General features: G+C 57.4%; 3 protein-coding genes and 2 long non-coding RNA genes across 23 annotated transcripts in view; 2 read left to right on the top strand and 3 right to left on the bottom strand.

Annotated features, from left to right (window-relative positions):
• The window catches only part of SCMH1 (Scm polycomb group protein homolog 1), a 181,347-nt gene extending 173,952 nt beyond the window's left edge, over nt 1-7,395 (top strand). For 11 of the 12 annotated variants that reach the window (XM_039255952.1, XM_039255951.1, XM_039255941.1 and 8 more), the window contains 3 exons: nt 234-425; nt 5,095-5,237; nt 6,214-7,395. In XM_039255952.1, the coding sequence (XP_039111883.1) occupies nt 234-425; nt 5,095-5,237; nt 6,214-6,339 (461 nt within the window). In that variant the 3' untranslated portion in view covers nt 6,340-7,395. Of the gene's footprint in view, nt 1-233; nt 426-5,075; nt 5,238-6,213 lie in introns of all 12 variants that reach the window. The other variant, XM_039255947.1, reaches the window with a different exon arrangement.
• Nucleotides 7,396-10,518: 3,123 nt separating this feature from the next.
• Nucleotides 10,519-12,002, bottom strand: LOC120247868. The gene is made up of 2 exons (XR_005532433.1): nt 11,843-12,002; nt 10,519-10,885 (listed from the first exon to the last, which is right to left on the bottom strand). It is a non-coding gene; the product is annotated as an uncharacterized LOC120247868 (long non-coding RNA).
• Nucleotides 12,003-12,089: 87 nt separating this feature from the next.
• On the top strand, nt 12,090-17,243 carry SLFNL1 (schlafen like 1). 5 transcript variants are annotated; one of them, XM_039255934.1, is made up of 6 exons: nt 12,090-12,360; nt 12,558-12,712; nt 13,120-13,628; nt 15,212-15,676; nt 15,889-16,032; nt 16,617-17,243. In XM_039255934.1, exons 3-6 carry the CDS (start codon nt 13,254-13,256, stop codon nt 16,737-16,739), a joined length of 1,107 nt encoding a protein of 368 aa, XP_039111865.1. In that variant the 5' UTR covers nt 12,090-12,360; nt 12,558-12,712; nt 13,120-13,253; the 3' UTR covers nt 16,740-17,243. The 5 variants fall into 5 exon arrangements, with proteins under 5 accessions (XP_039111865.1, XP_039111861.1, XP_039111864.1 ...); XM_039255930.1 differs by having other exon boundaries at nt 13,018-13,628; XM_039255933.1 differs by lacking the exon at nt 12,558-12,712 and having other exon boundaries at nt 12,090-12,350; nt 13,018-13,628.
• Nucleotides 13,590-15,202, bottom strand: LOC120247869. The gene is made up of 3 exons (XR_005532434.1): nt 14,257-15,202; nt 13,890-14,016; nt 13,590-13,677 (listed from the first exon to the last, which is right to left on the bottom strand). It is a non-coding gene; the product is annotated as an uncharacterized LOC120247869 (long non-coding RNA).
• Nucleotides 17,244-20,018: 2,775 nt separating the features above from the next.
• The window catches only part of CTPS1 (CTP synthase 1), a 29,530-nt gene continuing 22,710 nt past the window's right edge, over nt 20,019-26,838 (bottom strand). For 3 of the 4 annotated variants that reach the window (XM_039255926.1, XM_039255927.1, XM_039255929.1), the window contains 7 exons: nt 26,352-26,395; nt 24,748-24,844; nt 23,688-23,743; nt 23,490-23,586; nt 22,883-23,027; nt 22,333-22,424; nt 20,019-20,879 (listed from right to left, as the gene is read on the bottom strand). In XM_039255926.1, coding sequence (XP_039111857.1) covers nt 22,340-22,424; nt 22,883-23,027; nt 23,490-23,586; nt 23,688-23,743; nt 24,748-24,844; nt 26,352-26,395 — 524 coding nt within the window. In that variant the 3' untranslated portion in view covers nt 20,019-20,879; nt 22,333-22,339. The remainder of the gene's footprint in view (nt 20,880-22,332; nt 22,425-22,882; nt 23,028-23,489; nt 23,587-23,687; nt 23,744-24,747; nt 24,845-26,351; nt 26,396-26,838) is intronic. The other variant, XM_039255928.1, reaches the window with a different exon arrangement.

The raw sequence follows: 26,838 nt of genomic DNA, 5'->3' as shown, positions 1-26,838 counted from the left end.
AGTCTAAAAGGAAGAGTCCCTAAGGAGATATAAATCCAGAGAATGGCATCGGGCTTGACTGAGGCCGCCCAGTGAGAGCCAGCATCGTGCCTGGGACTCAGGCCTCCTGAGATAGCCCGGGACTTTCTGTTTTGCTGCCTCTTGCTCCATCCAAACAGGTACCTGGGAGGCCAGCGCCCCAGCAGTCCTTCCAGACTGGTTCCTGCTCTAACTCTGGTTTTGCTATTTTCCAGGTGAAAGCTTTGTCCTGGGGAACAGTCTGACCCGGTCCTTGGAACCACACGCAGACTCCATGGACTCTGCCCTGACTTCCACCAACCTTAGCAGCTCCCAAAACCTTCGAACCCACGGGTACCGGCCTCTGCTGCCATCATGTGGCCTCCCGCTGAGTACCGCGTCGGCTGTGCGCAGGCTGTGCTCCAGGGGTAAGCTGGCTGTGGCTGGCCCTCGCTCTTCCCTGCCTTCCTCACGGAGCTCTGGCTGCCCCCTGCCTGCCAGGTGGACAGGGGTCCAGACTTACCATTTGGGTCTAGCTAGGTACCCGGGAGGCAACTAAAGCTATAGGATTGGCTTGAGAATCATGGAAACTAAGAGCCAGAGACCTAGAGCCAAAGGGACAGGGAAAGGTACACCCATTCATTTGTTAGCCATTTATTTGAAAGTCCTCTGTGTTCAGCATGGGGATGCAAAAAGCAGTCACTTCTGGTCCTCAGGGTGCTCCGTCTTGTGGGAGAGACCGACACTTCAGCACACAACTGTAAGACGTCATCTTGAGTACAGAGATATGCTTTGGATGGTATGAAAGCTGCAGGAACAAGCACACCTAACCCAAGCTCGGTGTCCAGGGGGAGCTTCCTTGAATTTTTTTTCTAATGTTTCTTCATTTTTAAGAGAGAAAGAGAGAGAAAGAGACAGTGCGAGCAGGGGAGGGACAGAGGGAGAGGAAGACACAGAATCCGAAGCAGGCTCCAGGCTCTGAGCTGTCAGCACAGAACCTGACACAGGGCTTGAACTCATGAATTTTGAGATCGTGACCTGACCCAAAATCGGACACTTAACCGACTGAGCCACTCAGGCGCCCCTGAGGGAAGCTTCTTTGAGAAGGTGACACCACCCTAAGACTTCAAAGCTCTGAGTGGCACTGTCAGGAGTAGTAGGGGAGGGAGAGCTTTCCAGGAAGAGAGCATAGCGGGAACAAGGACAGGGGGACAAGACCTGGTACAGAGGGTGTGCACGGAACCGCATGCACTTTGGTATTGCTGAACATAAAATGTAATACTGGGACTTGAAAGAGAAAAGCCAAGAAAGGTCAGGGGGCTACTTCACAGAGGACCCAGATGCCATGACAGAGTGTGGCATGGATCCTGCAGGCAGTGTGAGGCTGCCGAAGGCTTTTAATTAGAGGTGAGAGCTAAAATGTCTTGTGTTTCCGGTAGGTCACATACTACTGTGTTGAGGACACATTTGAGGAAGGACAGACCAGAGAGGCCACTTAGGAGGTTGGAGAGTGGGCCAAACCAGAACGGATGAAGGCCTGGATTAGCATAGTGGTAGTTTATAGAAGAGCAAATGGGTTTAAAAACTATTCGCGAGGTAGATTTAGTCAGATTTGAGCACAGTGAGAAAGAAGGGAGGAGGAACGTCTCCTCGGTTCCTAGACGGGGTGGCAGGGTGCCATTCACTAAGAGAGGGGGCCGGCCATAGAAGAGAACGATGGGCAGGGAGCCACAGGTCATCTCGGTGACACCCAGCAGGCAGTGGCTTTGCAGGTCTGATTCTCGGCGAAGACGACTGAGCCAAAGACAGATGTTTGGGAGTCATCGGCATACAGACGGTAGTTGAAGCTGTAGGGTGGATGACAGCCACTTCCCAGGAGTGTATGCGTAGATTGAAAAGAACAGTTGACCTAAGGTGGAGTCCTGGGGACCAACAAAGTTCAGGAGGTAGGAGCAGGAGGAAGGTCCCAGGAGGGGACAAAGGAGTAGTCCAATGTGAGGAAAAACAAAACGTGATGTTGCAGTGGCCAGAGAGCGTTTCAAAGAGAGCGCAGCACAGCAAAGGTTGGGCCACTGTCTGTTGGATGTGGCGATCCACGGGCAATTGGCCACCTTAGCAAGAGCAGCTGCAGAAGTGGTGGAGGGTGGTGAGAGCAGCTTGCATGGTGAGGTGTTAAAGGGGGTTTGAGAAAAAGAAAAATGGTGGCCTACAAAAGAAGGTCTTCAAGAGTGGGAGAGACCTGGATGTGTTTATCAGCAGACAAGGAGACCTTCCGAGAAGAAGAAATGAAGAGCATAGGAAAGAGAAGAGAGGAAGGCTGTGGGTGTGGTGCGGTGGGAAGGGTTAGGGACCCAGAGCATAGAAAAATGGGTCAGCCTTAAGTGCTGTTCTCTGAGACTGGAGGAAAGATTGACGGTGGCCATGAGTGAAGGGAGAGGGGGTGAGAAGGACTTAGGGGAGCTCCCAGATTGGACTGGTCAAAAGCAGACGGGGAAATGGAGCCAGGAAAAGGGAGTGGTTTGCAGGAAACACTGAAGGCCCAGCTGTGCTTGGAGATAGTGGGCCATTTTGCCAGAGAGGTGGTTTTCTTCTGTGGTCTCAGAAACCTAGACGTGGGGTGAGAAAAGACTGAGCGCGAATGAAGGTTTTACACTGAGCTAGAAGGGCAAGAGGGCCAGGGAGCAGGGGAGCTGGAGGGACAGCTGTTTAGCCCATCAGCACCGGGCCACGTAGGGAAGAAGCAGCAAGGCTGGGAAGAGGCTGAGGGATGGGGAATTGTGAGTGTGCTGGGTGCTGGGCGAAATTTCTCTGTGACGCAATGGGTTTAGTGGACATCAGTCCAAGACAGCTGCGGACACGGGAGGTTGGGGTCAGAGAGAGGGATGTTCACATTTCTGAAGTGGATTTGTGTCAAGTGATGGCAAGAAGCAGACAGTGGCCTTGGCGGAAGATGGGTAGAACTCTCTGAAGTAGAGTAGAGGTGAAGGTCACCGGAGGCAGGATGGGTGAATGAGTGCCTCTGAGGAGAAGGACAGGACCCGGCTGGAGCAGGAGGCTGTGACCGATGTACCATGTGGTCTCCGCCTCACCTGGGTTAGAAGCCCAGAGGTCTGTAGGTGATCAAGTAGAGCGGATGGCTGGGCACATTTCCGGCCTCTACTGAACGTGAGCTTTCATAGGAGAGAGGCCTAAAACCAGCCACCTCCACACCCCCAGCCCCGGAGCGTGGAACAATAAGAAGATAACATTGACAGGGCCTGCCATGGAGAGAAGCAGCCTCAGGAGCGAGTTTTCAGGGAGCTCGGGCAGAGGGGTGACGGGGGGAGCCAGGCCCTCACTCCAGCAAGGCGGTGCGGGGCATGGGCCACACTGACGTCCAGGCAGAGCCGCTTTCCTGCCTTGAGGCTTGGGGGAGTCGTCTCACCTCTCAGGTCCCCACATCCCTGTTGGGCGCAGCGGACATGGTGCCATCGGCCTGGTCTTTTCATGGCAGTGTGACAAGGATCAGATGGACACAGGGATAAGGGATCATTCCTTTGGAATGGATAAGGGATCAGATGGACTCAGGGATAAGTCCTCGGCAACTCTCCTCCCCGGGGAGGTTGGCAGGCAACCCCCATCCTTTAGGGGCTTTCCAGAAGTGACCTTGACCTCCGGGAACATGCTCAGGTGTGGCTAGAAAGGACTTGTTGTGAATAACAAAAGGCACCTTTCTTTCTCTTGCCATTTAGGAAATGCCAAGAATTTTAGGAGCTCTTCCCAGGAGCAGGACAGAAACCAAATATGTGTGTTTTTCTTATTAAAAGTCACAATAGCACAAGGAAATAGGGCAGAAAATAGGAGAAGACAGATGATAAACATAAATAAGTACACGAAATTATTTTAGGCAGTGATATGTGCTGGGGAAAAAGGAGACAATTGGATTGAAAGTGGCTGTGTGGGGAATGGAATATTTTTGCTAGAAGGCTGGTGAAGGTCCGTGAGGAATTGATGTTTGAGATAAGACCCAAATATTGAGAAAGAAGCAGGTATGCGAAGTCTTGGGGAAAAAACATTCCGGACGGAGGAAATTGCAGGTCAGAGAATAAAGGCATAGCCTCATCAAGAAACAGAAAGCAAGTGGGGTGCCTGGGTGGCTTAGTCGGTTAAGCGTCCGACTTTCGCTTAGGTCATGATCTCGCGGTTCGTGGGTTTGAGCCCCGCTTCGGGCTCTGTGCTGATTGCCAGCTCAGAGCCTGGAGCCTGTTTCAGTCTGTGACTCCCTCTCTCTCTGACTCTCCCCTGCTCACGCTGTCTCTCTCTCTCTCCTAGAAATAAATAAAACATTAAAAAAAAAAGAAAGAAACAGAAAGCAAGCTATAGTGTGTCTGGACCTTGGCGAGGAAGGGGTGGGGTAAGAGGTTTGAGATGCAGTCAGAGGTAGAAAGGGCCAGATGATGCAGTACTTTTTGGATCTTGCATGGTAAGGAGTTCAGATTTCAGGGGGAATGGGAGGAGCTGTATTTGAGCCAAGGTTGGGATAAAAGCTCTAAGCAGGGCACTAGATGAACTTTGAGATTCCTAGCAGCCAAGGCAAGACTGTTTTCTGCCTCAGCACTATTAGGCTGTAGTGAGGTTAGTGATTCTCCAGGTCTTGGAAGAGGCCCGGAGTATTATCCCCTTGGGGTCTAGGGAGACCCCAAGGGTCTGGCTCTAATCAAGCCCAGCTGCCAGAGTCTATCTAGAAATGGTCCCCAGAGCCAAGCTAAAAACAGCCTTACCCACCAGGCCCCCAGTGAACCCAGGAAATCCCCGTACTCATTGTTCCCGCTGACTTCGGTCCAGGCTGAACCACGGCCTTAATGTAAATTCCTTCTGGCCCTTTCCATAATCAGATCTGCTCTTAAAGAACAAAGATCTGACTTAAGAGGAGGCTCAGACCCTCATCCCTTTATGGAAACCTGTCCCTCCCTCAGCCACCTCCAGTTTCTCTGCTCTGCTCTGCTCTGGCACTAACATGAGCCTCACCCACAGGGCCATCAGGACATGCCAAGGAGAGTGGGGGTGCCTTACAAACCAGTCCCCACCCGTTATGGCAGGTGCCCTCCTGTCCTGCAGGGTCGGACCGATACCTGGAAAGCCGGGACGCCTCTCGACTGAGTGGCCGGGACCCCTCCTCGTGGACAGTAGAGGACGTGATGCAGTTTGTCCGGGAAGCTGATCCTCAGCTTGGACCCCACGCTGACCTCTTTCGTAAACACGTAGGTGCTCCTCCCTGACTGTGTCCAGGGGAGTCTGGCTTCGGCTACTTGTAGACTCTTAAAGGTCCCTTAAACTAGGCACGGGAGACACCATGAAAGCAGAGACAGAACCTCAGGTCTCTAGCAGCCCTTGTCGGGCACTGAGCTCAGCTCCCTCTTGCACTGCAGGTCTGATGCAGCCACGTGGGGCCCGGGGCCTCAGGCCCAGGGAGAGGACCCTCCTCCTCTCCCAGGCGGGCTTGCTCTCCCCTCTGCCTGCCTTGGCCTGAGAATCAGGGGCCGCAGCCCAAGCTAGAGTCCCCTGCGCGATGGGGAGTCCCCCCTCTCCAACCTCATCGGCCCCCATGGTGTCCTTGCTTCTTTGGGAACCTCCACCTTCCCTTCCAGTGACCATTTGGCTGTGTAGCCAGGCGCTGCTCCTGAGCCGCCTGCGGTGACCACACTTTTGATTTGGGCACAGCTCCGTTTCCCCACAGCCCCTGCTGCTGGGCACTGTTCTGCCTTGTGGGTGCTCAGAACGAATGTGCCACCTTTCATCCACCATTCCACTCTTTCACGCCGGTGGGTCTCAGGGTGCCCTTAAGTCAGGCCTGAGGCTCTCACAGCTGCTCAGCAAGCGCCTGCCCTGGGTCTGGCCCGCATAGCGGGGCCCCCGTGCGCAGGAAAGAAGACGACTCACGGAGTAACGGTTGAGGGCCAGTATAAAACCAGTCTGGGAGAGGGGACGAGCACAAGACTAGGGAGGCGTCCCGGAAGACAGGGAACCCATCTGGCTGTCAGGGAAGGGAAGCCAGCGGGAGCTCCTGTGGGGAGCCCGCCCACTGGGCCCTGTAGTAGAAGTGGGGGCAGTGGCAGCAGGTAGGCTTCAGCCATGCGGCATGCTCGCTGGGCCCCACAGGCTGGGGTGGCCTTCATCAGAAGCTGGGTGGTGGGACCCACCAGGCCTCTGATAGAGCCCCCCCCCCCCCCCCACCAGGAGATCGACGGCAAGGCCCTGCTTCTGCTGCGCAGCGACATGATGATGAAGTACATGGGGCTGAAGCTGGGGCCCGCACTCAAGCTCTCCTTCCACATCGATCGGCTGAAGCAGGGCAAGTTCTGACCGGGAGGCGCGCCCAGACACCTGCGGGTCCGCCCGAAGGGTCAGCATTCTTCTCCCCAGAAGGAGAGCCAGCCGCCTGCTCCCGGCGCCTCGGTGGGACTCAGGGCCACCACGAGACCCCAGGAGGCCGTGCGGAGCCACCACTCTCCCCCTTCCTGCCATGATGAGTCCTTCCATGAAGGACTGAGGAGGGGCGGGTGTGGGGCCCGGGGCTGGCGCTGCTTTTGCCTTCAGCCCTGCCTCGGCTCTCAGGCCCCTCTGTATTTATTTCCCAAGCCCGCTGGCCTCTCGGTGGGTGTTTAGACTGAACACCTTCCAGGTGGCGGAGGAAGAGGCCAACCTCGGAGGCCCTAGAAGACAGGGCCCTGAATTGACACTGGGGCCCAATCCCCCTGCCCCCTGCCGGGCCTGGCGTGGCACCCCATTGCCCCACAGCTCCTGCCACCTCCCCGCAAGGGCCCGACTCCAAACTCACGGTGCACACCTCTACCTTTTTTTAAAAAAGATCTTTTCTTATTGTTAATTTATTGTTTCTGGCACTGGGGCAGGCCCTCCGGCTCACACTCCTCCCGCTGCAGACACGGGGTTTCAGGAGGCCGGACGCCACCCTGCCCTGGTCCCAGACAGGCACGGGCCCTTTTCGGACCACGTCACCCCGGGCACTTTCTCTGTGGGATGGACAGATTGTTCTGGCCTTGACTGTGCATCCCTCAGCTTGGGAAGAAGAGAGTCCCTGCCACCTTCCCCTCTGCCTCTGCCGGGCCCTTTGCAGCCCAGGGCCTCATCTGTGGGAATGGGAGTCCCCTGCCCCACGCTGTCCCCCACACAGCCCCCTGCCCTGGCCGGAACTGCTGCCGGAGAAGGTCAGGCCCCGTGATTCTAGGCCACAAAGGCCATAAGGTGGATGGGAGAGAAGGGTCTCCAGGCTGGTGTCCGGTTGGACCCTCTCCGTTGTCCAGATGCTTCCTTTGTGAGGTCAGCAGCACAGCTGCCCCCACTGCCATCTGGCCTTCTTTTATGTCAACTTGTTTATAAATAAAACCAGTATAGATGCCAGTGTGGTTTTTATCAGTCGACAGCGCCCTGCACCTCCAGTGGCAGAGTGCTCCCTTCTCGGCCCCTCTTCCCGCATCCTTAAATGAGGCATGTAGACAGGGCAGTCCCTGAGGAGCAGGCTGCCTGCCAGATGCCTGCTAGGAAGGCGGCATGGGGTCCATTCTCTGCCCTCACAAGGCTCTGCGCTGGTGTGGCCGGCCAGCAGGAGGAAGGCAGCTGGGGCGAAGAGCAGTGTTGGGTCAGCAGCTCCGAGAGTCTCCATGGCTGGGTTCGTCCTCCTCCTCCCCATCTTCATGGCCCAGGAGCCGTGCCGGCTGGCCCAGCTGGCATTGCACCTGTTGTGCCCACCCGGAGCCCCATTTCTGTGGGGGTCACAGGAGGTAGAGGGGCACCGTTCAGAAAAACCTCATGAAAGCTGACACTCTTCCATCACCCAGGGCCCCACAAACTACTCCACAGGAATTAGAATCGTCTTGTTAAATCTTCACGGCAAACCCATTTTACAGATGAGGAAACATAAGCCTAGCTCACAGCGAGGAAGCGCCAAAGCAGGCATTTAAAGCCAAGTAATCGACGCCAAGGCTGAGGTCCTAGTCAGTCTACTTATTGTGACGTTTTGGGCGGGGTCATTTCCCTTCTTTGGGCCCACGTGGTATGAGGGTTTCAGAGGAGGTGAGGTGGGGGACAGCTCCCAGCGCTCCCTGTGGCTGGTGCAGACATGGTGACTGATGTATACCGTGAGGTTCTAACCATGGGCCCTGCCGTGCTGTCGCGGCCAGGACTGCCCTCCCAGACTCCCGGACGCTGGGGCAGAAGGCTGCGCCATCCGTTCACGGCACTCAGGCCTTACTGAACCCTGACGACAAACTTTGGGACGTGCCCCTTCCCCACAACACGGGGCCTGAAGGTAAGGCCAGCACGCATAGGCAGACAGGGCCCACTGCAGGGCTGCCCCTTGGGGAGCAAATCAGCGTCCACCCCACCCACCCCTGGTCTCCAAGAGCATACGCTTTCCCAGCCGAGTGGTTTATGTCCTACTTCTCATTCCAGCCTCTCTACAGCCCTCTAGAACTACCATGTTCCTCCTGTGCCACACGTGGGAAACTAAAGCTTGGAGAGTTACTTGCCCCAAACTCCACAGCTAATTAGGGGTGCCTGTCACACCCTCCAGGGAGCCGCTGTCTCGGATCCTGCTGACTGTTCAGAGTCCAGACTCCCGCAGGCTGCCCTGAGTATGGCATCCACCTTGAAGGCTGTCAGACACCGTCACCTGCCCACAGGACAGCATGAGGCAGCCCTCTTCAGCGGGGTAGTCCTGGCAGAGCCCGCCGTCATCCAGGTGACAGCTCAAGTGCAAAGGGATGGGACGCATCCGGGGGCAGTGGGGTTCGCCTTGGCATAGCAGCATTGTGCCCCAAGGGAGCGAGAACCCCCCAGTTCATTGGCATAGCTGCTCCATAGGCGTCGCTTCTGGGTCCCTGCAAGGGGCGTGCCCCATTGAGTCATGGCCCTGAGGAGGCCCCAGACTGTGGCCAGTCCGGAGCATTTACAGTTAGGGTCCATTCTCGCCATGAGCCACGTCACCTTTCCACTTTTATCTGGCTTCCAGGGGAACAGAACTAGAAAGGTGCCCATGTGGCAGATTCTGGAGGCAGTGAGAGGATTCGTTACCCCATCACTCTTACAGCCCTAACTTCTGGTGTCAGAATTGAAAACAAGAGCTTTTGAAATTGTCTCCCAAAGCCAAGCCTTTTGTTTTGTTTTGTCTTTAATATTATGTATTTATTTTTGAGAGAGAGCAGGGGAGGGGCTGGGAGAGAGAGATAAAGGATCCAAAGGGGGCTCGGTGCTAACAGCAGAGAGCCCAGATGTGGGGCCCAAACCCACCACCGTGAGGCCAGGACCGGAGCCAGAGTCGGCTGCTTTAACTGAGCTCCCCAGGCACCCCCGCAGCCAAGCCTTCTGACAGTGGCCCAGAGTCCTGCCCAAAAGCTGAGGTGGCCTCCGGCAGCCCCAGACACACATGCTGCTGGACACACGGTCCCTGTCACCTCTGCATTGTCAGGCCATTAGTCCTGAGCAGGAACCTCCGAAACCCTCCTTGTTGACATCTTTGTCAAACAACCCGAGATCTGCGGATGTGGCTTTGGTTATCCGAGCGGACCCTGTTTCTGCCCTCACACCGACGCCATGCTTCCTCCTCAGGAAGAGCTGAAAGGTGACTCTTCCCCTCCTCCCTGCAAGCAAGGCTAACAACGCCTTGGAGAACGTTCTCGCCTCGGAGAGCCCAGACACCCCTCCCCTCACCGTCCCTCAGCCTTTGGCAGCCTCCTTACCCTAAGTCACCTAATTTCTCAGGAAGCCTCACAGCTGGAAACCTCCAGACCAGGGATGGTGACAGCCAAGGGTCACATACTGTGCATTCGTGCCTGGCCCGCGGCACCAAGGCCCCGGCAGCTGCTTCCAGCGACCCACAGCTGACAAGTCCCAGTGCAAAGACTCCGGTCCCAAGACACCCGTGGGTGGCTGGGGCTCGACCCTGTCGAGGTGGGTGGGAATCAACAGGCAGATGCCCATACACAAGGGGAAGGTTCCAGATGGGCTGCAGAGCCGTGGGGCCCAGATGGCCAAGGCTGCATCCACACCACTTCTCCCCCCGAGTTCCAGAGTTTGCTCTCCCGACATCCCGTCCTCTCCCACATGACGGCTGAGCTCAATTCTGGCCTGTGCCCCTGCGCCTCGGCCCCTCGGCTGGCCTCCCTGGGCAGACACCCAACCTTGATGTGGTTTCGGGGATCGTGGCCATGTGGGGCCACCAAGTGGACACTCTCCAGATAACATGGAAAGAGCCTTATCCATAGCCTCCCTCTCCCCTGCATCTTTGGGTTCACTGCACCCTGTTCATTTTAGATTCAAGAGGATTTTTTCCTTTAGTGCAAAGTAGGGTTTGTCAGTAAGGCCACAGACATCCAGTGAGGGGAGTCCAAGTGGCTGCTTATGCTCCAACCCCAGACCTGTGTCTGCCACTCGCCGGGCCGCCTGCAAAGGACCATCATCACTGTTTGAAAGCCTGATGCTATAAATAGCCCAGTGACCGTGCAGCTCATTTCAGTATTTAAAACATTATTTTGCAAGTGTATTAAGTGCTTACAATGACAGTTTTTACCCGACACCCCCAAAAGGAAGTGGAACGGATGTTCATTTCACAGAAGGTGGTTAAAAACCCAGGGAAATTAGTAACGCAGGTGTTTACAGAGACCCCCAGGCAGAGGGGAGAACCTGGGCACGTGGATCAGCGTGGAGACCCTCACGGAGAAGGCCGCCTGATAGCAAGGCCCCTAGAGAAGCAAGTCATGTTCTCCGGTTCCCATGTTCACATGTTCCGTCCGCCAAGGCGCCTCTCCAGGCCATGACTCCACGTCGCCTTCTTATGCAGCTACAGCCCCTGCTGTGTGGTTGCCAGGAAAGCAACCACAGAGTCTAGACAGGCCTGTAAGTGGAGGGGGGAACATGGAGAGTTCACGGCCGTCCATGGGGAGGGCACCTGCCAGGCCCTTCCAGAGCCTCACGCTGCCCCTGGGGGCCTCCATCTCCTTTCTCAGCCTCCCCAGCCAAGCTTCTGCCTCAGTCCCTTAGGGAAACAAAACTCCATTAGCATCTCCAGAATGGCTGCTCAAGGAAGGGAGGGGGGCCAGCTGCCCCCACAGACTCTCCCCATCTGCCTCCAGACTCGCCAGCCCTCCCCTACTCAGGACTTTAGAAGCCGCCTGGGAACTAGCTACCTACATTTGCATAATGAAAACATTTATCAAAGACCCCCACCCCCCAGAATAGATTTCTGCATTAATAAAGGCTGTGTATCACCCCATGTCTTGGCCCCTGTTGAACAGCAGGTGCCAACCCTGTCCTTGAAAAGAGATGGCGGGGGTCCCTGGGTGGCTCAGCTGGTTAGGCGACTAACTTCGGCTCAGGTCATGATCTCTCATTTCATGAGTTCAAGCCCCACATCAGGCTGTGTGCTGACAGAGCCCGGAGCCTGCTTTGGATTCTGTGTCTCCCCCTCTCTCTGCCCCTCCTCTGCTTGTGCTCTCTCTCTGTCTCTCTCAAACAATGAATAAATGTAAAAAAAAAAAAAAATGTTTTTAAGAAAAAAAGAAGAAAAGCAATAGCAAATCTTGACCTATTTATCAGGGATCCTTGGGACAGCAACCTCCATCTCTGGGGTGGAGCAGGGTCTGGGGGCCGGGGCAGCCTGGACCCAGCTGTGTCCACTCGGATCCAAGATCTTGGGAGTAGCTGGGCCATCAGTGCTCAGCGGGAGCCTGGGATTGGTCATGAAGGGAAAGTTGGGGACTTGTGACACCAGAGGACCGGCGTGGTCATGGCTTGGTGCGGGGGGGGGGGGGGGGGGGGGGGGGGGCGAAGGGGGGCAGTAGGAGAGACTTACAGGGGAGGAAGTATGTTCTCAGCCCTTGGACTCTGGGAGCTGCCCAGGCGTGGCCACACAGCCCAGCCTTGGTGTGTGTTCACTACCCTGGGGGTAGGGAATGGGGCAGAAGTTTTCCTGATTGACGTCCCCACCCGGGGCCTGAGGCTGGCCAGGAAGCCATTGTTGGCTCCTGTGAGATCACAGAGGTAGGCCTGCAGGCCCCGCCCACTTCCTGCAGTCCCGGTTCTCCCTGCCCCCCCCCCAGCCCCCAAGATCTCCGTGCCCCCTCTAACCAGGGAGCTGCCAGCCAGGGGTCAGGGGTCTGTGGGAGATGAGGGCTGGCACCTCCCACCCTCCAGCAGGAACCATCAGGACATGAGGGTCACAGGCCTCCCTTTCCTTCCTGTTCCTATCTGCCCTGAATGCCCCCACCCGGGCCGTGCCAGCCCCCAGGCCCCGACTCTCTCAAGGATCCAATCTGGAAAGATGCAGGCGGGTGGTACCTGCCACACAGAGCGGAGGCCGGGTGTGTGGGGGTGAGTGGAGGGCTGCTCTGTGCTCGATCTGTGCACAGCTCAGGGGTGAGGCCCCTGGCCCTGTGGGAGGGGGCGTCTTTAGGGGCCCCAGCTCTGCCCCTCCTCACTTCCTCTCTCTGGACCAAAATCAGAGGAGTCAGTCTTAGACCAGGAGGAAGGGCCGTGAGCCTCCCCAAACTAGCTGTCTGTGTGCGAAGGCCGTTCTTCTGGGGAGGGGCCACAGCCTTCATCAGTGTGGCCGCAGCATGACAGCGTCTGCTCGGAAACCCTCTGGCCCAGCGTCTCGGAGCCTCCGCTGGGCTCACACTCGGGTCAGGCGGGGCCAGGAGATGCTGCAGCGTGGCCGCTGCAGGTCCTCCGAGCCGCGGGTGAAAGCTTCCTCTCCCTTGAAAAGGTTTCCCTGGGGCCTGGGAGCAGCGGGGATCCCTGGGGTGCAGGAAATTCTGGGAGGCCTCCAGCCTGTGGCCTGGGGAGGAAAGACAGGACGTCTGGGGTCTACGGAGGGTGGTGGTGGGGCCCTCGGGGACCTGAATTCTGGTCCCCTCGCCCCTCTTCGGGCATATCCCCTCAGTCTTCCCTTCTGTAGAATGGAGCGGCAGACCCACCTGCTCTGCTGTCTGTCTCAGCCCTGGCTGACTCCCTTCTTTCCTGTCCTAGGCCTTGGGCTTGGGTGGGTGGCAGGCCCCTTCTGGCTGGCCCTCTGCCCTCCCTCCCTGTCTCTGGCTCTGCCCAGCCCCTGCCAATCTGTGAACCTCCCAGGAGCCTCTGCAGCCCCTGAGTCCCCTGGGAGGCCCTGGGAGGAGCAGTAAGGAAGCCCGGAAGCCCTTCCGAGGGAGACCTCTCCAGACGCCCCCAGGAAGAGATCCCCGCAAACCCAGGTGCAGGAGCCCCTCATGGAGCCCCCCAGCACGCAGCCCCAGCAAGAAGTCCCCGGGGCAGAGGACTCCGGCCTGCAGACGGGGGCCGGCACGCACATTCTCTACGTGGGCCACCTGAACCCCCAGTTCTCAGTGCCTGTGCTCACCTGCCTGCTGCGAGACGCCCTGGAGCGGCTGGAGCTGCCGGTGGCGCGGGAGCACATCGAGGTGGTGAGGCGGCCGCGGAAGGCCTACGCGCTGGTGCACGTGAGCGCCCACAGGGACAGCCTGGCCACCCTGCCCTGGCGCCTGCAGACGGCCGTGGAGGAGCACCAGATCCTCAAGGAGCTGGCGGCCCGCGGGAAGGAGCTGGTGCTGGGCGACGGCCGGGGGCCCCCAAGGGGAAGAGAGGTAAGGGAGGCGCTCCCGGGCTCCCAGGTCTGCAAGCCCAGAGCCTCACCTGGGGTGGGGGGTGGGGAGGGGCGGGGAGGTGCATCTTTGAGGAGCCAGGGGCAGGTGACTCCCAGAGGCACACTGACCCTCACAGTTCGCCTCCAGCCTGGGTTTGGAGAAAGGCCAAAGTGCGGGGACCTCCCCGCCCCGGGTCCTTCCACAGTCCATCCTCTGCGCCTGGGCCAGCCTGGGCCTTCGGGGTTTTCTCCTCGGCCCCACCTCGTCCATTCAGTTGGCCAATGTCCGTGCCCACTCCAGGCCAGGCGGTAACGCAGCCGGAAAGGGCTCGGCCCTGACCTTGAGGAGCCCTCATCTCTGAGCAGAGCCAGACACAGGCCGCCTGCAGCTGTGGAAGGACACAGGGCTGTGGGGACAAATTCACAGAAGTGCTGGAGTCCCGATTGGGGGAGTGCAAGGTCATTCTAGGCAGGGGGGCATGGTGACGGGCAGTGGCGCCTTTGCAGGAGGGCAAGGTTGAAGGCTGCTGGAGGGCTAAGGAAGAAAGCTGGGCCAGGGGGGAGACCAAAGCAGGGGGAGGGAGGGAAGGTTGGCCTTTGTGGGGGATGGGAGGGAGCTGTCAACTCACCGAGGCTATGGCAGGCCACTCGGTGAGACAGGTGATTGTGGTTTTCCTTTCCTTTCGGGAAGAAAAACTGCGGTGTTTAAACTGCTGCAGAACTGAGCAGCTCTGTGACTGACATTTCGAGACCTGGGAGCCTGACTTCACGTCTGTGAGGCGGTTTCTCGTGTTTGATAAACTGTCTCCTCTGGGAGCTGCGGGGCCGGTGGTGGGGTGCCCCTCACCACCATGCCCCAGCCCACACCGCAGTCCCAGCCCCAGAAGCCTCTGCGGGGGACTGGGAGGCAGCAAGGAGCCGGGGACAGCAGCAGTGAGAATCTTCTTGCATCCAGGGGCAGCGAGGAGGGTGGATGGGATGGCAGGAGCCTTGAGGAGGTAGGGGGCCGTGATGAGGCCCTAGGCCGCTGGCCATGAGCCTGCTCATGAACAGAGCCCAGACTGGAACAGAAACCATGGGCGAGGTCTCTGGAGGGCCGGAGGAGGGTCGAGATTCAGGACTGATCAATGGTCCAGAAAGCAACAGGCAGGCATTTCAGGGAGACCAGGAAGGGGTGGGTTTCTAGGATCCGCCCCCCCCCCCTTCAATTCAGAGACCTATCACAGGGGACCTCAGGGCGCCGAGGTGATCTGCTGGAATGATCTTGGTCCCGAGCCTCAGAGGCCTGTCTACAACCTAAGTGGGAAGAGACTGGCCGCAGGCATTCTGGCTCCCGACCCCCGGGAAGGAGAGCCCCTTGTACCCCCCATGCATCCCACAGCCTAGCAGGAAGGAGCAGTGGCGGTTCAAATCCCTTGACTCGGGGTTTCTGGCACCGGCTGCAGGACGGTGGGCAGTTAGGCCCTCCCCCCTGGGACAGGGCTTTAGGATGCCCCAGCGGGCTGAGCCCCAGGCGGAAGGAGGCGACCCGTCCCTCTTGTCCTGTCCCTCGGGGCTCCTTACTCTCACCCCTCACCCCGGCAGGAGGACGACAGCGGCCTGAGCCCCAGCCTCAGCCCTGCCAACAGCCCCCCAGCACAGGCCCTTCTGAGGTCCCAGGACCAGCCCAGAGGCGCATGCTCTGACAGCGCCATCGCGCACCAGGAGATCCTGGGCCAGGAGCGCCTCTTCCAGGGCGCCTTCCTGGGCTGCGAGACGCGCAGCGTGGAGTTCAAGCGAGGCGGCGGCGAGTACCTGAGCCTGGCCTTCAAGCACCACCTGCGGCGCTACGTGTGCGCCTTCCTCAACAGCGAGGGCGGCAGCCTGTTTGTGGGCGTCGATGACAGCGGCCTGGTGCGGGGCGTCCCCTGCAGCCACCGCGACGAGGACCGCGTACGCCTGCTGGTGGACTCCATCCTGCAGGGTTTCCAGCCCCAGGTCTTCCCCGACGCCTACACGCTCTCCTTCATCCCGGTGGTCAGCACCGCGGCCTCCAGCACCCCCCTCAAGGTGAGCCTGGGTCTGTCTGCCCCCACTCCGCTCTGCTGAGCAGGGCTGGGCGGGGGGTGGGGGCGAAGGGGGGCCAGGGGGAGAGACCGGAGGAGAGGCCGGGCCCCCCCTGCCCCCAGGCCCACCAGGCTGCCCCAGGAGCCCCGGAGAGCGAGCAAGGTGGGATCCGGGGGGACGCAGCACCTGGCAGAGTCGCTGTCGCCCTCACCAAGGTGATCCGCCTGAGCGTGCGCGCCCCCAGGGCGCAGACTGAGCCGCAGCTCTACGAGACGGACCAGGGGGAGGTGTTCCTGCGGCGGGACGGGAGCATCCAAGGCCCGCTGTCCGTCCGCGCCATCCAGGAGTGGTGCAAGCAGGTGAGGGGCAGGGCCGCGCCAGCAGTCCTGGCCATGCCGCCGGGTTCTCCTCGGTGCCTCACCACCCGCAAGTACACAGGGGGCACGGGGGGTGGGGTATTGAACCCCGCTACACCCCACGTTCCACCGCCATGGGCTGGGGAGCCGGGGGAGGAGAATGGTGAGAAGTTTTAAGACCCGAAAACCGGACTGGGCTGTATTTGGGGGATGGCCCTTACCATGGGGGGCACTTAGTGCTGGACAGTCCTGAGGGAGCAAGGGGCGGAAAGAGGGAAGGACGTGCCTGGGCGGCCCATTTCTGGAACCCGCAGAGGCCGCCCCACCACCTGCGATGCTGGCAGGCCCCTCAGGTCAAGCGGCTTGCCTCAAACCCCAGGGCTGGCTTGTCAGGGGTGGTGACACCGCCAGGAACCCGGCTCCCACCAAGCAGGGAGGGCCATGTGGTCCCCAGTGGCCTTGAGTAGGCCCCCCAGGCCCTCTGGGGCTTGCCTTCCTCTCTGTCAGTTCAGCCCCGGGTACAGGGGGCAAGCCCGAGGCGGCATCACCTCAGGCCTCTGCATCTGGGGTCCCCCCACCCCCCGCAGAAGTGGGCGGCTGAGCTGAGCACGCTGCAGGAGCGGGTGAAGGTGCTGACGGCCGAGAAGGAGCAGCTCCGGCAGCAGCTGGAGCAGCAAGGACCCGTCTCCAGCACCTGCTGCGTCCTGTGAGGGCCCCGGGCGGCCGGCACTACGTGGCAGGTGCAGAGTTTTCTATCGGAGTCGCAGTCCTTCGCTTAAGACCCGTCCGGGCTGTCCAGAGGTGGATGGGAGCGTGGCCACCCTTGGCCCTTCAACAACCACACATACACGAACTCCGATCCCGAGCAGGCCCCCATCTGTGTATCTGCGAGGCCGCTCTCAGCCCGATCCCCAAGGAACCTTACTGCCAGAAAGAACTGGTAAAAACTTGGCCAGAGCGATTGGAGGGCTGAGCTGTAAGGGACTGTCCTACTTCTTCAGAAGCTCCCTTGGCCCAGCCCGGGGTCTGTCACTCCAGCCACAAGACCAGACCCGAAAGGAATGTGTCCTATGGGGCAAGCCTTCTGCAGATGGCCAGGCACGCTCAATAACGGTGGCTGTGGGGCGAACAGGCCACCCTGCAGCCACCATCCCGCGCTTGCTGGAACTTGTGGTTGTCAAAGCTCTTTAATAAATGCGCCTGGGGCAAGAGTGGTTCTTTCTAGAACATTCAGTCAGCCAGCTGGACGCAGCAGAGTCCTGAGCCCCATGCCCAGCCCACCTCTGTCCAGGAGGCGGAGCCAGCCCTGAGCTCCTCTCAAGCGGAGCTGTGGGGCCTGGATGGCTGCAATCCATTCCAGCTTTGCCTTAAAGACCAGGTCCCTTGGGGCAAACTTCTACCTGTTTGGTTTCTTCATCTTCATCTTCATCCTGGGGTGCGAGCACCTTGTCATCATCAGACCCATGCTGTCTGCCCAGCACCCACCGGCCCCTGCACCCTCCAGCCACCGGCAAGGAGTCCTGCTCTGGCCATTTCCCCTGTCATCTCCACCAGCCGAGCCAGAGACTAGAAAGCCAGTGTCTGATTGGGCTCAAAGCCCTTCAAGAACTCCCCATTTCATCAAGACTGAAGTCCAAACAGTGGTCTATACAGTTTGCAGTTCGGTCCATCTGACCTCCAACCCCTCCTGCCCCTTGCTCCTGTATTCCGGCTACACCCACCAGCTGATTTCATGGAACACACTTGCTTCAGGGCCTTTGCACTGGCTGCTTCCCCCCCAACCCCCGGAATGCTCCTTCCCTAGAGAGCTGCAGGACTAGTTCCTCTCTGCTCTGCCTTCCAAGTGAGAGGGAAGGAAATTCACTACCCAGCCTACTTCCAGTAACACCTCCATTCCCCCTTTCCTGCTCCCAACCTTTTTCCCCAACGCACTTGTCAGTCACTCTGTAGCTTTTATTTATAGCTGTCCCCTCCCCTGCAGTAAAATACATGTTCCAGGGGACAGGGATCTGGGTCTGTTTCATTCCTGGTTGTGACGTTCAGAACCTCAGACACGGTGGGCACGCAGTGGATGCCAAATAAATATCTGCTGGTGAAACAGGGAGCCGCCTAAACTTAGGTCTGAGCCACTAGAAAACCATGGAATCCTGTCAGACGGCATTTCACAGGAGGGCCTGCAAAACACACTTCCCTTGGGGCACCTGGGTGACTCAGTCAGTTAAGCATCCAGCTTCGGCTCAGTTCATGATCTCACGGTTCGTGGCTTCGAGCCGCGCATCCGGCTCTGCTCTGACAGCAGAGAGCCTGCTTCGGATCCTGTCCCCCTCTCTCGGCCCCTTCCCTGCTCACTCTTTCTCAAAAATAAACATTAAAAAAAAATCCAAAATCTGTAAGGAACTCCCCAAACTCCACACCCAAAACAAATGATCCAGTGAAGAAATGGGCAGAAGATATGAACAGACACTTCTCCAAAGAGGACATCCAGATGGCCAACAGACACATGAAACGATGCTCAGCATCCCTCGTCATCAGGGAAATACAAATCAAAACCACAGACACCACCTCACGCCGGTCAGTGGCTAAAATGAACAAATCAGGCGACTAGATGCTGGCGAGGATGTAGAGAAATGGGCACCCTCCTACACTGTTCGTGGGAATGTAAACTGGTGCAGCCCCTCTGGAAAAGTGTAGAGGTTCAACACTAGAACTCCCCTATGACCCAGCAACAGCACCGCTAGGAATTTACCCAAGGGATACAGAAATGCTGATGCATAGGGGCACATGTACCCCAATGTTCACAGCAGCACTCTCAACAACAGACAAACCATGGAAAGAGCCTAAGTGTCCATCAACTAACGAATGGATCAAGAAGATGTGGTTTATCTATACAATGGAATACTACATGGGAATAAGAATGAAATGTGGCCATGTGTAGCAACGTGGATGGAACTTGAGGGTGTTATGCTGAGCGCAGTAAGTCAGGCAGAGAAGGACAGATACCATATGTTTGCACATATAGGTGGATTAGGAGGAACTTAACGGAGGACCGTGGGGGAGAAGAAGGGGAAAAATAGCTGGGGAGAGGGAGGGGGGCAAACCAAGAGAGATTCTTGAATGCTGAGAACAAAGTGAGGGCTGAGGGGGGTGGGGGAGAGGGGAAGGGGGGTGATGGGCGTAGAGGAGGGCACTGGTAGGGATGAGCACTGGGTGTTACATGGAAACCAACTTGACAATATAAAAAAAAAAAAAAAAAAGAGCCATCCATAGACCGCCATAAACACATGCCCATCCCCTCTTTCCCATGATCAAGCAGCACTTGTGCTTCTTTGAATCTCTAGACACCAAGAACCTCAATATGAAGCCTTTTGGGGAAATTCTGGTTTTCCATTAAAAAAGGCTCCTGGGGGCACCCTGGGTGGCTCAGTTGGTTAAGCGACGGACCCTGGCTCAGGTCGTGATCTCTCAGTTCATGGTTCAAGCCCCATGTTGGGCTCTGTGCTGAGCACAGATCCTGCTTCGGATCCTGTCTCCCTCTCCCTCTGGCCCTCCCCACTCAAGCTCTGTTTCTACAAAAAATAAATAAGTGTTTAAAAAAAAATTAAGAAAGGCTCCTTGGGAGGCTCAGTTGGTTAAACGTCTGACTTTGGCTCAGGTCATGATCTCACTGTTCATGGGTTCGAGCCCCAAGTCAGGCTCTGTGTCGACAGCTCAGAGCCTGGAGCCTGCTTCGGATTCTGTATCTCCCTCTCTCTCTGCCCCTCCCCTGCTCACGCTGTCTCTCTCTCTCTCAAAAATAAACATTTTTAAAAAATGTTTTTTTAAACATTTAAAAACCTCTCCGTTTTTAAACAAACTGTCATCACCTGTCCACAGAAGGCCACCCCACAGGAGGAGAGCCAGCTGCTGACAGTCCCTGTGACACGGACATGTCAGGCTGCCACACTCAGACCTTCCCCACCGGCCGCGACATGAAGGCATCACAAAGCACGGCTTGTTCGCAGTATTTATTTAAGTTAGAGCATACACGGGGGCTAGCCAGCACAGAGCAGGCAACGGCGGCGCCTAGCCTTACATCACATTAAGAAAATAGCTTTCCATATTGCATTTCAGCCGTAGGAACGCCGTTCTGGAAGGAAGAAGTCCCCTCAAGCAAAGCTGTCTGTATATGAGAGGGTTTTAGAGGCAGTTTCCCCAGAAGATTCTTTGTTCTTTTTCTTTTTTTTTTTTTAAAGCAACCCCTTGATGCAAGGAGTATCTCCCAGCCCCGGGAAGAGAAGTGCGGCCAGAGCACAGGGATGCACAAACCTCGCTTCCAAGAAGACAGGCCATCTGCTGTTCTGTGTGACCCCAAACTAACCATTCCCTGCAGACGACAGTGGGCGGCGAGCATCTCCTCAGCACAGGGTGGCGCCCTCGGGCTCCCAGCACCGGCCGCTGCGCGCACCCACCAGAACCGCCCCTCCGTGCACACTAGGCCCGCGTGGCACCCTTCCTGCAGTCTGGCGTTCCAGGGGGGCTACGCGCTTGGATCCACCTGGACAGGAGGCAATCTGGAGAAACGAGGTGACGGATGGCCGCTCCACCAGCATGTGCATCCTCCGCTCCCGCCCAGAGGCCCTGTTCCTCGGTCGAGGGCTTTGGGGACCGCACGGGGCATCCACACCGGGCAGCACTGTGTAGGGGCCCGCACACAGGATGGGACATGTGAGCCACAGTCTCCCAGATACCTCTCCCCCGTAATAAAATAATCTTAATAAAAACATAATTTAAAGGAAGTGTCAAAAGCTGAGTGTAAAATCGAAGCTGTAAACTCTCGAAGTCCGAACGAAGGCTCTCTTGAAGGATCTTCCCTGTTAGAAAGAGAGAGAGCGCAGTTACACGACAGATATTCCACTAGATAAGTCGGGATTTAGTCAGCGGCTCTGGCAAACCGCCGGCGGCTCGGCGAGGACCCGTGGCAGGTCCCAAACACCAGCATGAGGAGTCACAGCCGAACTGGGAATTCCTGCAGTGGCGTGCATTTTCCAGATCTTTGGGGCTTCTCCCCTCACCCCGATACGGGCATTCTGGTTGGGGGCGCCGGGTCTCCTCACAGGCCACCGGCAGGGAGGCCTCCCCTGGGCGCAGCAGGGAAAGTCTCTGTAGACCGGACTGCCACCCAGCCCCTGACCGTGAACGCTTGGCGCAACTGCTCAGACCACAGACACTGAACCGCACACTGCGCAGCGGAGTGATAGACGAGTGCGTGTGTGCTGACTGCAGGCAGCGCCCTCCTGCAGAGCGAACCCGCACGGCCTGCCCGGCCCCTCAACGCTCTCATGGGCCAACGGCCCCGCATCCAGGGCAGGAGGGGCACAGCCATGTGTGAATGTGAACGTGAGGGGTGCAGGCTTCAGGAGGCCACCCGCAGGGGCGGGGCCCCCACAGTTTCCTGCCACCCCAACCCCTTCTGATATCCCCACCAGCAAGATGTGGGATTTTTGCCCACACGGTTCACTCCGTTATCACGATATTTTATATAATTCACAGCAGTGCCTGCAGGTATCACACTTTATAGCCATACAAACCCTGTCACGATCAAGAGCAACGTTCAAAGCCCGTCCGGTGACTGTTCAGATTCTAAGGGAGTTCGAGAACAAGTAACGATCAACACAGAAGTGCCGTAGGGAACCATCTTAAAGCACTTCCTCATGAAAGCCGAGTCTGCAGAGGTGCCTAACACCGTTTCCTCATACCCGTCACCTGCCTCATGGCCTCCAAGTTTATAGCTACGTGAAATAACAGGGCCTGAGAACCCAGTTCCCCCAGATCTGGTCACACCGGCACCTGAATGAAGGCGATCGGTAACAAGACAACCGCCCTGTGGCTGGGGTCCCCGAAGCAGGGGGACGGGTGCACCATAACTCAGACGGGCCTCAGCGGGCCGACGCCCACATGGTCCCTGCCTCCTACATCATTGGGCAGACAAAATTCTCAACACAGAACCTTCCTGATATCTTTGCGACTCTAGTGTTGTCGCCTTTAAAACAAACACAAACAGGGGCGCCTGGGGGCCTCAGTCGGTTGAGCATCGCTTCAGCTCAGGTCAGGATCTCACGGTTGGTGGGTTCGAGCCCCGCGTCGGGCTCTGTGCTGACAGCTCAGAGCCTGGAGCCCGTTCAGATTCTGTGTCTCCCTCTCTCTCTGCCCCTCCCCTGCCACACTGTTTCTCTCTCTCTCTCTCAGAAGTAAATAAAAAACATTTTTTAAAAGGTTAAAAAAAACAAACAAACACAAACACTACAACTTAAAAACACCACTTACGTTACCATCAGTCATGATTTATTGATGGAAACTTCAACTCGGTGATTTCAGAGTCCGGGGAGCTGCTTCCGCTCCTGTCGCTGTAGGTGTCCCTGTGGAACTCAGATGGTTTACTCACCGTTTCCCCCCAAGGACGCCTTTGTCAGGGTCCCACCCTTCTCTGCCACCATCACCACAGGGACACTTGCCTACACCCAGCAGGAGCCAGAAAGACGCTTTCCTGCCTTATGTATTTAGCATGCAGCTGTTGAGGGATTTCCTTCCAGTTACAAAAGATACACAATCGATTTACACTTTGGTGCTGACACTCTAACTAGCTCAGAGCGAGGACAAAGGCAGCAGCGGGGCAGGAAGCCCACAGCTCGTGACGGCCAGTTCCCCACAGACCCCAGGGCCCCACCACTACATGGCGTCCCGGAGGCCAGCTGCTACAGGGAGGGGCCCCGTCGCCGCGGAAGCAGCCGGAGAACCCCAGGGAGGAGACCACGCCCAGGGTAACAGGCCGGGGACCCCCCACCACCCCCACAGACTAGAGGGGAGTGACCCACACCTGGGCGAGAGCCTGCAGCCCTTCTGGAGGTAATGCGGGAGCCTCCCCACGGAGGCCAGCAGGAGGCCGAAGTACGGGGGCGAGGGCTTGATGGGCCTGGACAGGAACTCGGGGTGGTACTGAACGCCAACAAAAAAGGGATGATCTGAAACAGAAACAAAAGCAGCACTTCCGTCGTGCACATCAAACACAGAGGAGAACAAACCTCGTCAAATGTTTCACGTTTCTACAGACCCTCGAAATCACCTAAAAATAGCGTCTTCATCAGAACCCGAATGAAGGCGGCCAGAGAGCAGGGGACACGGACGCCCTACTCGTTGGCCCCCCCACCCCACAGGGATCCCGCCCCGGCTCCCCCTGCTCCCCGGCTTCGTGGGACTGAGCGTGCAGGTCGTCAGATCGGAAGGGGGCTCAAGGGCCAAGTGCAAGCTTTCGTTTTGGAGAATGAGAACCGAGGCCAGGAGCGCGGTGCTGGCTGAGGAGGGACAGGCTCCCCAGGGCTCCGGGTGCCTTGTTCTCCAAGAGCACCGCACCGGGTCTGGGCCCTCCCTACCACCCTCAGGCCAGTGCTCACCATCCCCCCCATGCACAGCCACCCCACGCTCACCCTCCAGCTCCACGATCTCCATCCGCTCTCCCTCAACATCCTGGCCAACAAACTTCAAGCCCTGCTCCTCCAAACACTTTTTCAGGACCGGGTTCACCTGCGGAAACACGAAGAGTAAGATGACTGACCTCTCGGCTTGCTGTCTGCTGAGTCAGCGGAAGGAGGAACGTTTAAAGGTCACCAAGCTCAACTCCTCACCTCGAATCTGTGGCGGTGCCTCTCTTCCAAGTAATCTGCATCTCCGTAGAGCTTCCCTGGCAAAAGCAAGCATGCGGATATAAAGAGTCCCGATTCCGCAAGAGAAATCTACTCACTACCGCATCTTGCTTCCCAGTTTACCTCGGAATCACCTACACAACCAGGCCTCTTGAAGGTCATTTCTAGGATTCTCCAGCCAACCGCAGCCTCCTGCCCGTGGCAGCACCGTTTACACTAATTCTTGGACCTCCTAATTCCTGGGCTTGGACTGTTTTGACCACGCCAAGAAACTGTAACAGCTGTTTCCATCACCGCCCTCCAACCACTACGGAGGTTCAAGAGCACTTTCCTGCTGGAGTGTGGCCTGGAAAGCACACCAGGACGCATCAAAGAGCGGAAGCCTGGAGACACTTCCAGAGCTACAGGGATGGCCCCGTGGCGGCACCATGTAGTTAAGTCACAGGCGCAAAGCACCTTGGCACCAGGGCTGCGGGACGAGGCCCCCAAATCCATGGAGCAGAGCTGGAAGGACCGCAAGGTCACCTACTCAAGGGCCTCATGCTGACAGGCACTTGGGGGCCCAGCTCATAAAGACAGAGTTTTCCCAGGGGGCAAGAAAACGAGACCGAATGGAGTCATTCTCCTAAAGGCTCCCCTGACCCAATTTCCCCTCAATCTTTAGCACCTATCAGTACTTTTAGAATAAAACCTAGTTAGGTTGGACTGTACGAAACGGCCCCTCTGGGGGAAAGAAACTGCCAAACTGGCAGTTTAATTCAGTTCAACCGAACAGACTGGGGAGAGGGCAGGCTGTGCGGGGGCCTTCACTGGCCTCCTGGTGAGCCGCGCACACCCAAGGCCCCCAGGGCCCTGCCGCGCCGCCTGCGAGCTGAGAGCCACACTGCTCCTTGGCTCTTACAGCACATCCTAGCTCAGGAAGGTGGAAAAAAGAACTCGGAAGCAACAAGAAAACCAAAACATCCTCAGAGCCCCAGCAGCAGCCAAGACGCGTCCTGGGCATGGCGCGTTGAAGGCGGGGCCGGGGAGTGGCAGCTCTTACTCATGACCGAGTTCTTCGTCTGGAACAGGGTTCTCCTCTTGCCCAGCCTCATGGTTCCGCCCATCTGCCCGGGGTTGTGCTCCGGCATGTCTATGACCTGCGGGTGTTCAAAACACAGGCACACGCTACCAACTCCACCTCCGTTAGCACACTGCATGCCCACGCAGAGTGCCGGGGCCCAGCGGGCTGCGTCCCCAGCCCTTCCTTACAGGAGATGCTTGTCACTCCCCCATAAGCATTTTCTAAACCTGTGTTGTTGGGTAGGGGCTTAATCCTTCAGCCTGTGCTCCTGAGCCGCAGGATCAGGCCCCACTGCCCGTGCCCATGGCTGTCCCTGCCTCCAGCCCGTGGGCTCAACGGGGGCTGCTGGGCCACAACACGTTCTGGAGACCAATGTAGCGGCTCAGACGCAAGATGGGATATGTTGCAGCACGTGTCCCCTCCACCTGACCGATGAGCTGCTCAAAGGAAAGGAACACTTCTCCCGGGCTTGCTGTGTCTGGGCCGGAGACTGGTGGATGTGTGTGTGGGGGCGGAGAGGCCGAAGCCCCTGAGCCGCAGGAGCCCAGCCCACCGCTCAGTCCCGGGCTCCTCCGAGCACTTTCTAAGGCCTCTAGGACCCTATCTGGGCCTGCTTTCCCACCACCCCAAGGCTGCACACTTCACACCCTTCGCTCTTCTCCTCCTACGCTCTTAGTATTAGCGAAATTCAACTGCAGGTCAACATATATGATGCTGTTTAGATGCCCTGAGATCAAGAGTTTGGTCCACTTTGGGGGCGCCTGGGTGGCTCAGTCGGTTAAGCATCTGATTTCGGCCCAGGTCGTGATCTCACGGTTCGTGGGTTTGAGCCCCACATAGGGCTCTATGCTGACAGCTCAGAGCGTAGAGCCTGCTTCAGATTCTGTGTCTCCCTTTCTCTCTGTTCCTCCCCCTGCTTGCATTCTCTTTCTCTCTCTGTCTCTCTCTCTCTCTCAAAAATAAAGGTTAAAAAAACAAATTAAAAAAAAAAAAAAGAGCTTGGTCCACTTTGTTTATCATGGCATCTCTGGAAGCGAGAGCACGCCTGTCACCCCCGGGTAGGAGATTCGAAGATGGACAAGGCGCTGTCCCTCCCCAGGGCCCACATTCCTCTGACAGGACACATCACAGGACGTATGGCCTCTGAAAGCTTCGGTTACCGCTGAGCACATCAGGACCATATTCCACGGTCCTTGAGGAACACGCCCGTCTCCCGGGGTTGTCGGGGATGAAATGAATGAATGAACATTAAGCGCCGGGTACGGTGCCTGGCGCGAAGCAAGTGGCCATGTGGGTGCTTCATGTCCGTACGTGGACGGTCCTAGTGCTCCTGGGGCTGAGGGGGGCGGGGACGGAGAATTATTTTACCCCGTCTTAAAAACTTTGCTGCAAACTGGGAAGAGAAGTGAGAAACTACAAGATGAAAAATTTTTAAAAAGTTCTTTCTATGCGGCCGGTGTGAGGGTTCTCTGGCTGGATCCGGGGTCTCTTTCCAGTGTCTGAGTGCTACCCACTCCCAGAAGCGCCCCCCCCGCCCCCCACACCCTTCCAAGCCCTGTTTAATGTTCAGGCCCTGGACTCACCACAGGATGACTGGTCTTAGGGTCAAACTCTGTAGAATTGGCGTCTGAAAAATCAAAACACGCATGGAACGAAAATAGTTACAAACAAAACTGATTACCGGAAAGTTTGCTTCCTAAGCCCTAACTCACAATTTCCCACTCGACCTAAAGCGATCCTGCAGTGATTAGAACAAAAGCTAAGGATGACACTAAGATACGAAGGACTCGCACAAACACAGGAATGTTTCCAGTACCTGTGTTAACTCTCTGGGAAGTCAAGCCGTACAAGATGGGGAAATCACAACCAATGCACAATCTAATAACCTTTCTTTCCGTAATGCGTCCTTACAACAGTTCTTACGCCGTTCTGTCAATCTGTCTCCCTCAGACTGTGTCTCTCTCCTGGCTGGGCAATGCATTCCTGTCTTCTGGAGCATCATATACTGCACTGCCCACCGCCTCCCTCTGGAGCTTCATCAGGAACGGACTTCAACCCCCTAACAGCCTT

This window comes from Hyaena hyaena, unplaced genomic scaffold (genome assembly GCF_003009895.1).
Source record: "Hyaena hyaena isolate Hyena2069 unplaced genomic scaffold, ASM300989v1 scaffold_551, whole genome shotgun sequence".
NCBI classification, from domain to species: Eukaryota; Metazoa; Chordata; class Mammalia; order Carnivora; family Hyaenidae; genus Hyaena; species Hyaena hyaena.
Note: the sequence above shows the minus strand (reverse complement) of the source record. Positions and strands in the feature narration are given on the sequence as shown.

What these genes read in the sequence shown, in the direction of transcription:
- SLFNL1 (XM_039255933.1), top strand. Translation starts at nt 13,254, where the DNA reads ATGGAGCCCCCCAGCACGCAGCCCCAGCAAGAAGTCCCCGGGGCAGAG. An exon ending in GGCCCCCAAGGGGAAGAGAG is followed by an intron (nt 13,629 to 15,211) that starts GTAAGGGAGGCG and finishes TCACCCCGGCAG; the next exon opens with GAGGACGACAGCGGCCTGAG. An exon ending in CCTCCAGCACCCCCCTCAAG is followed by an intron (nt 15,677 to 15,888) that starts GTGAGCCTGGGT and finishes GCCCTCACCAAG; the next exon opens with GTGATCCGCCTGAGCGTGCG.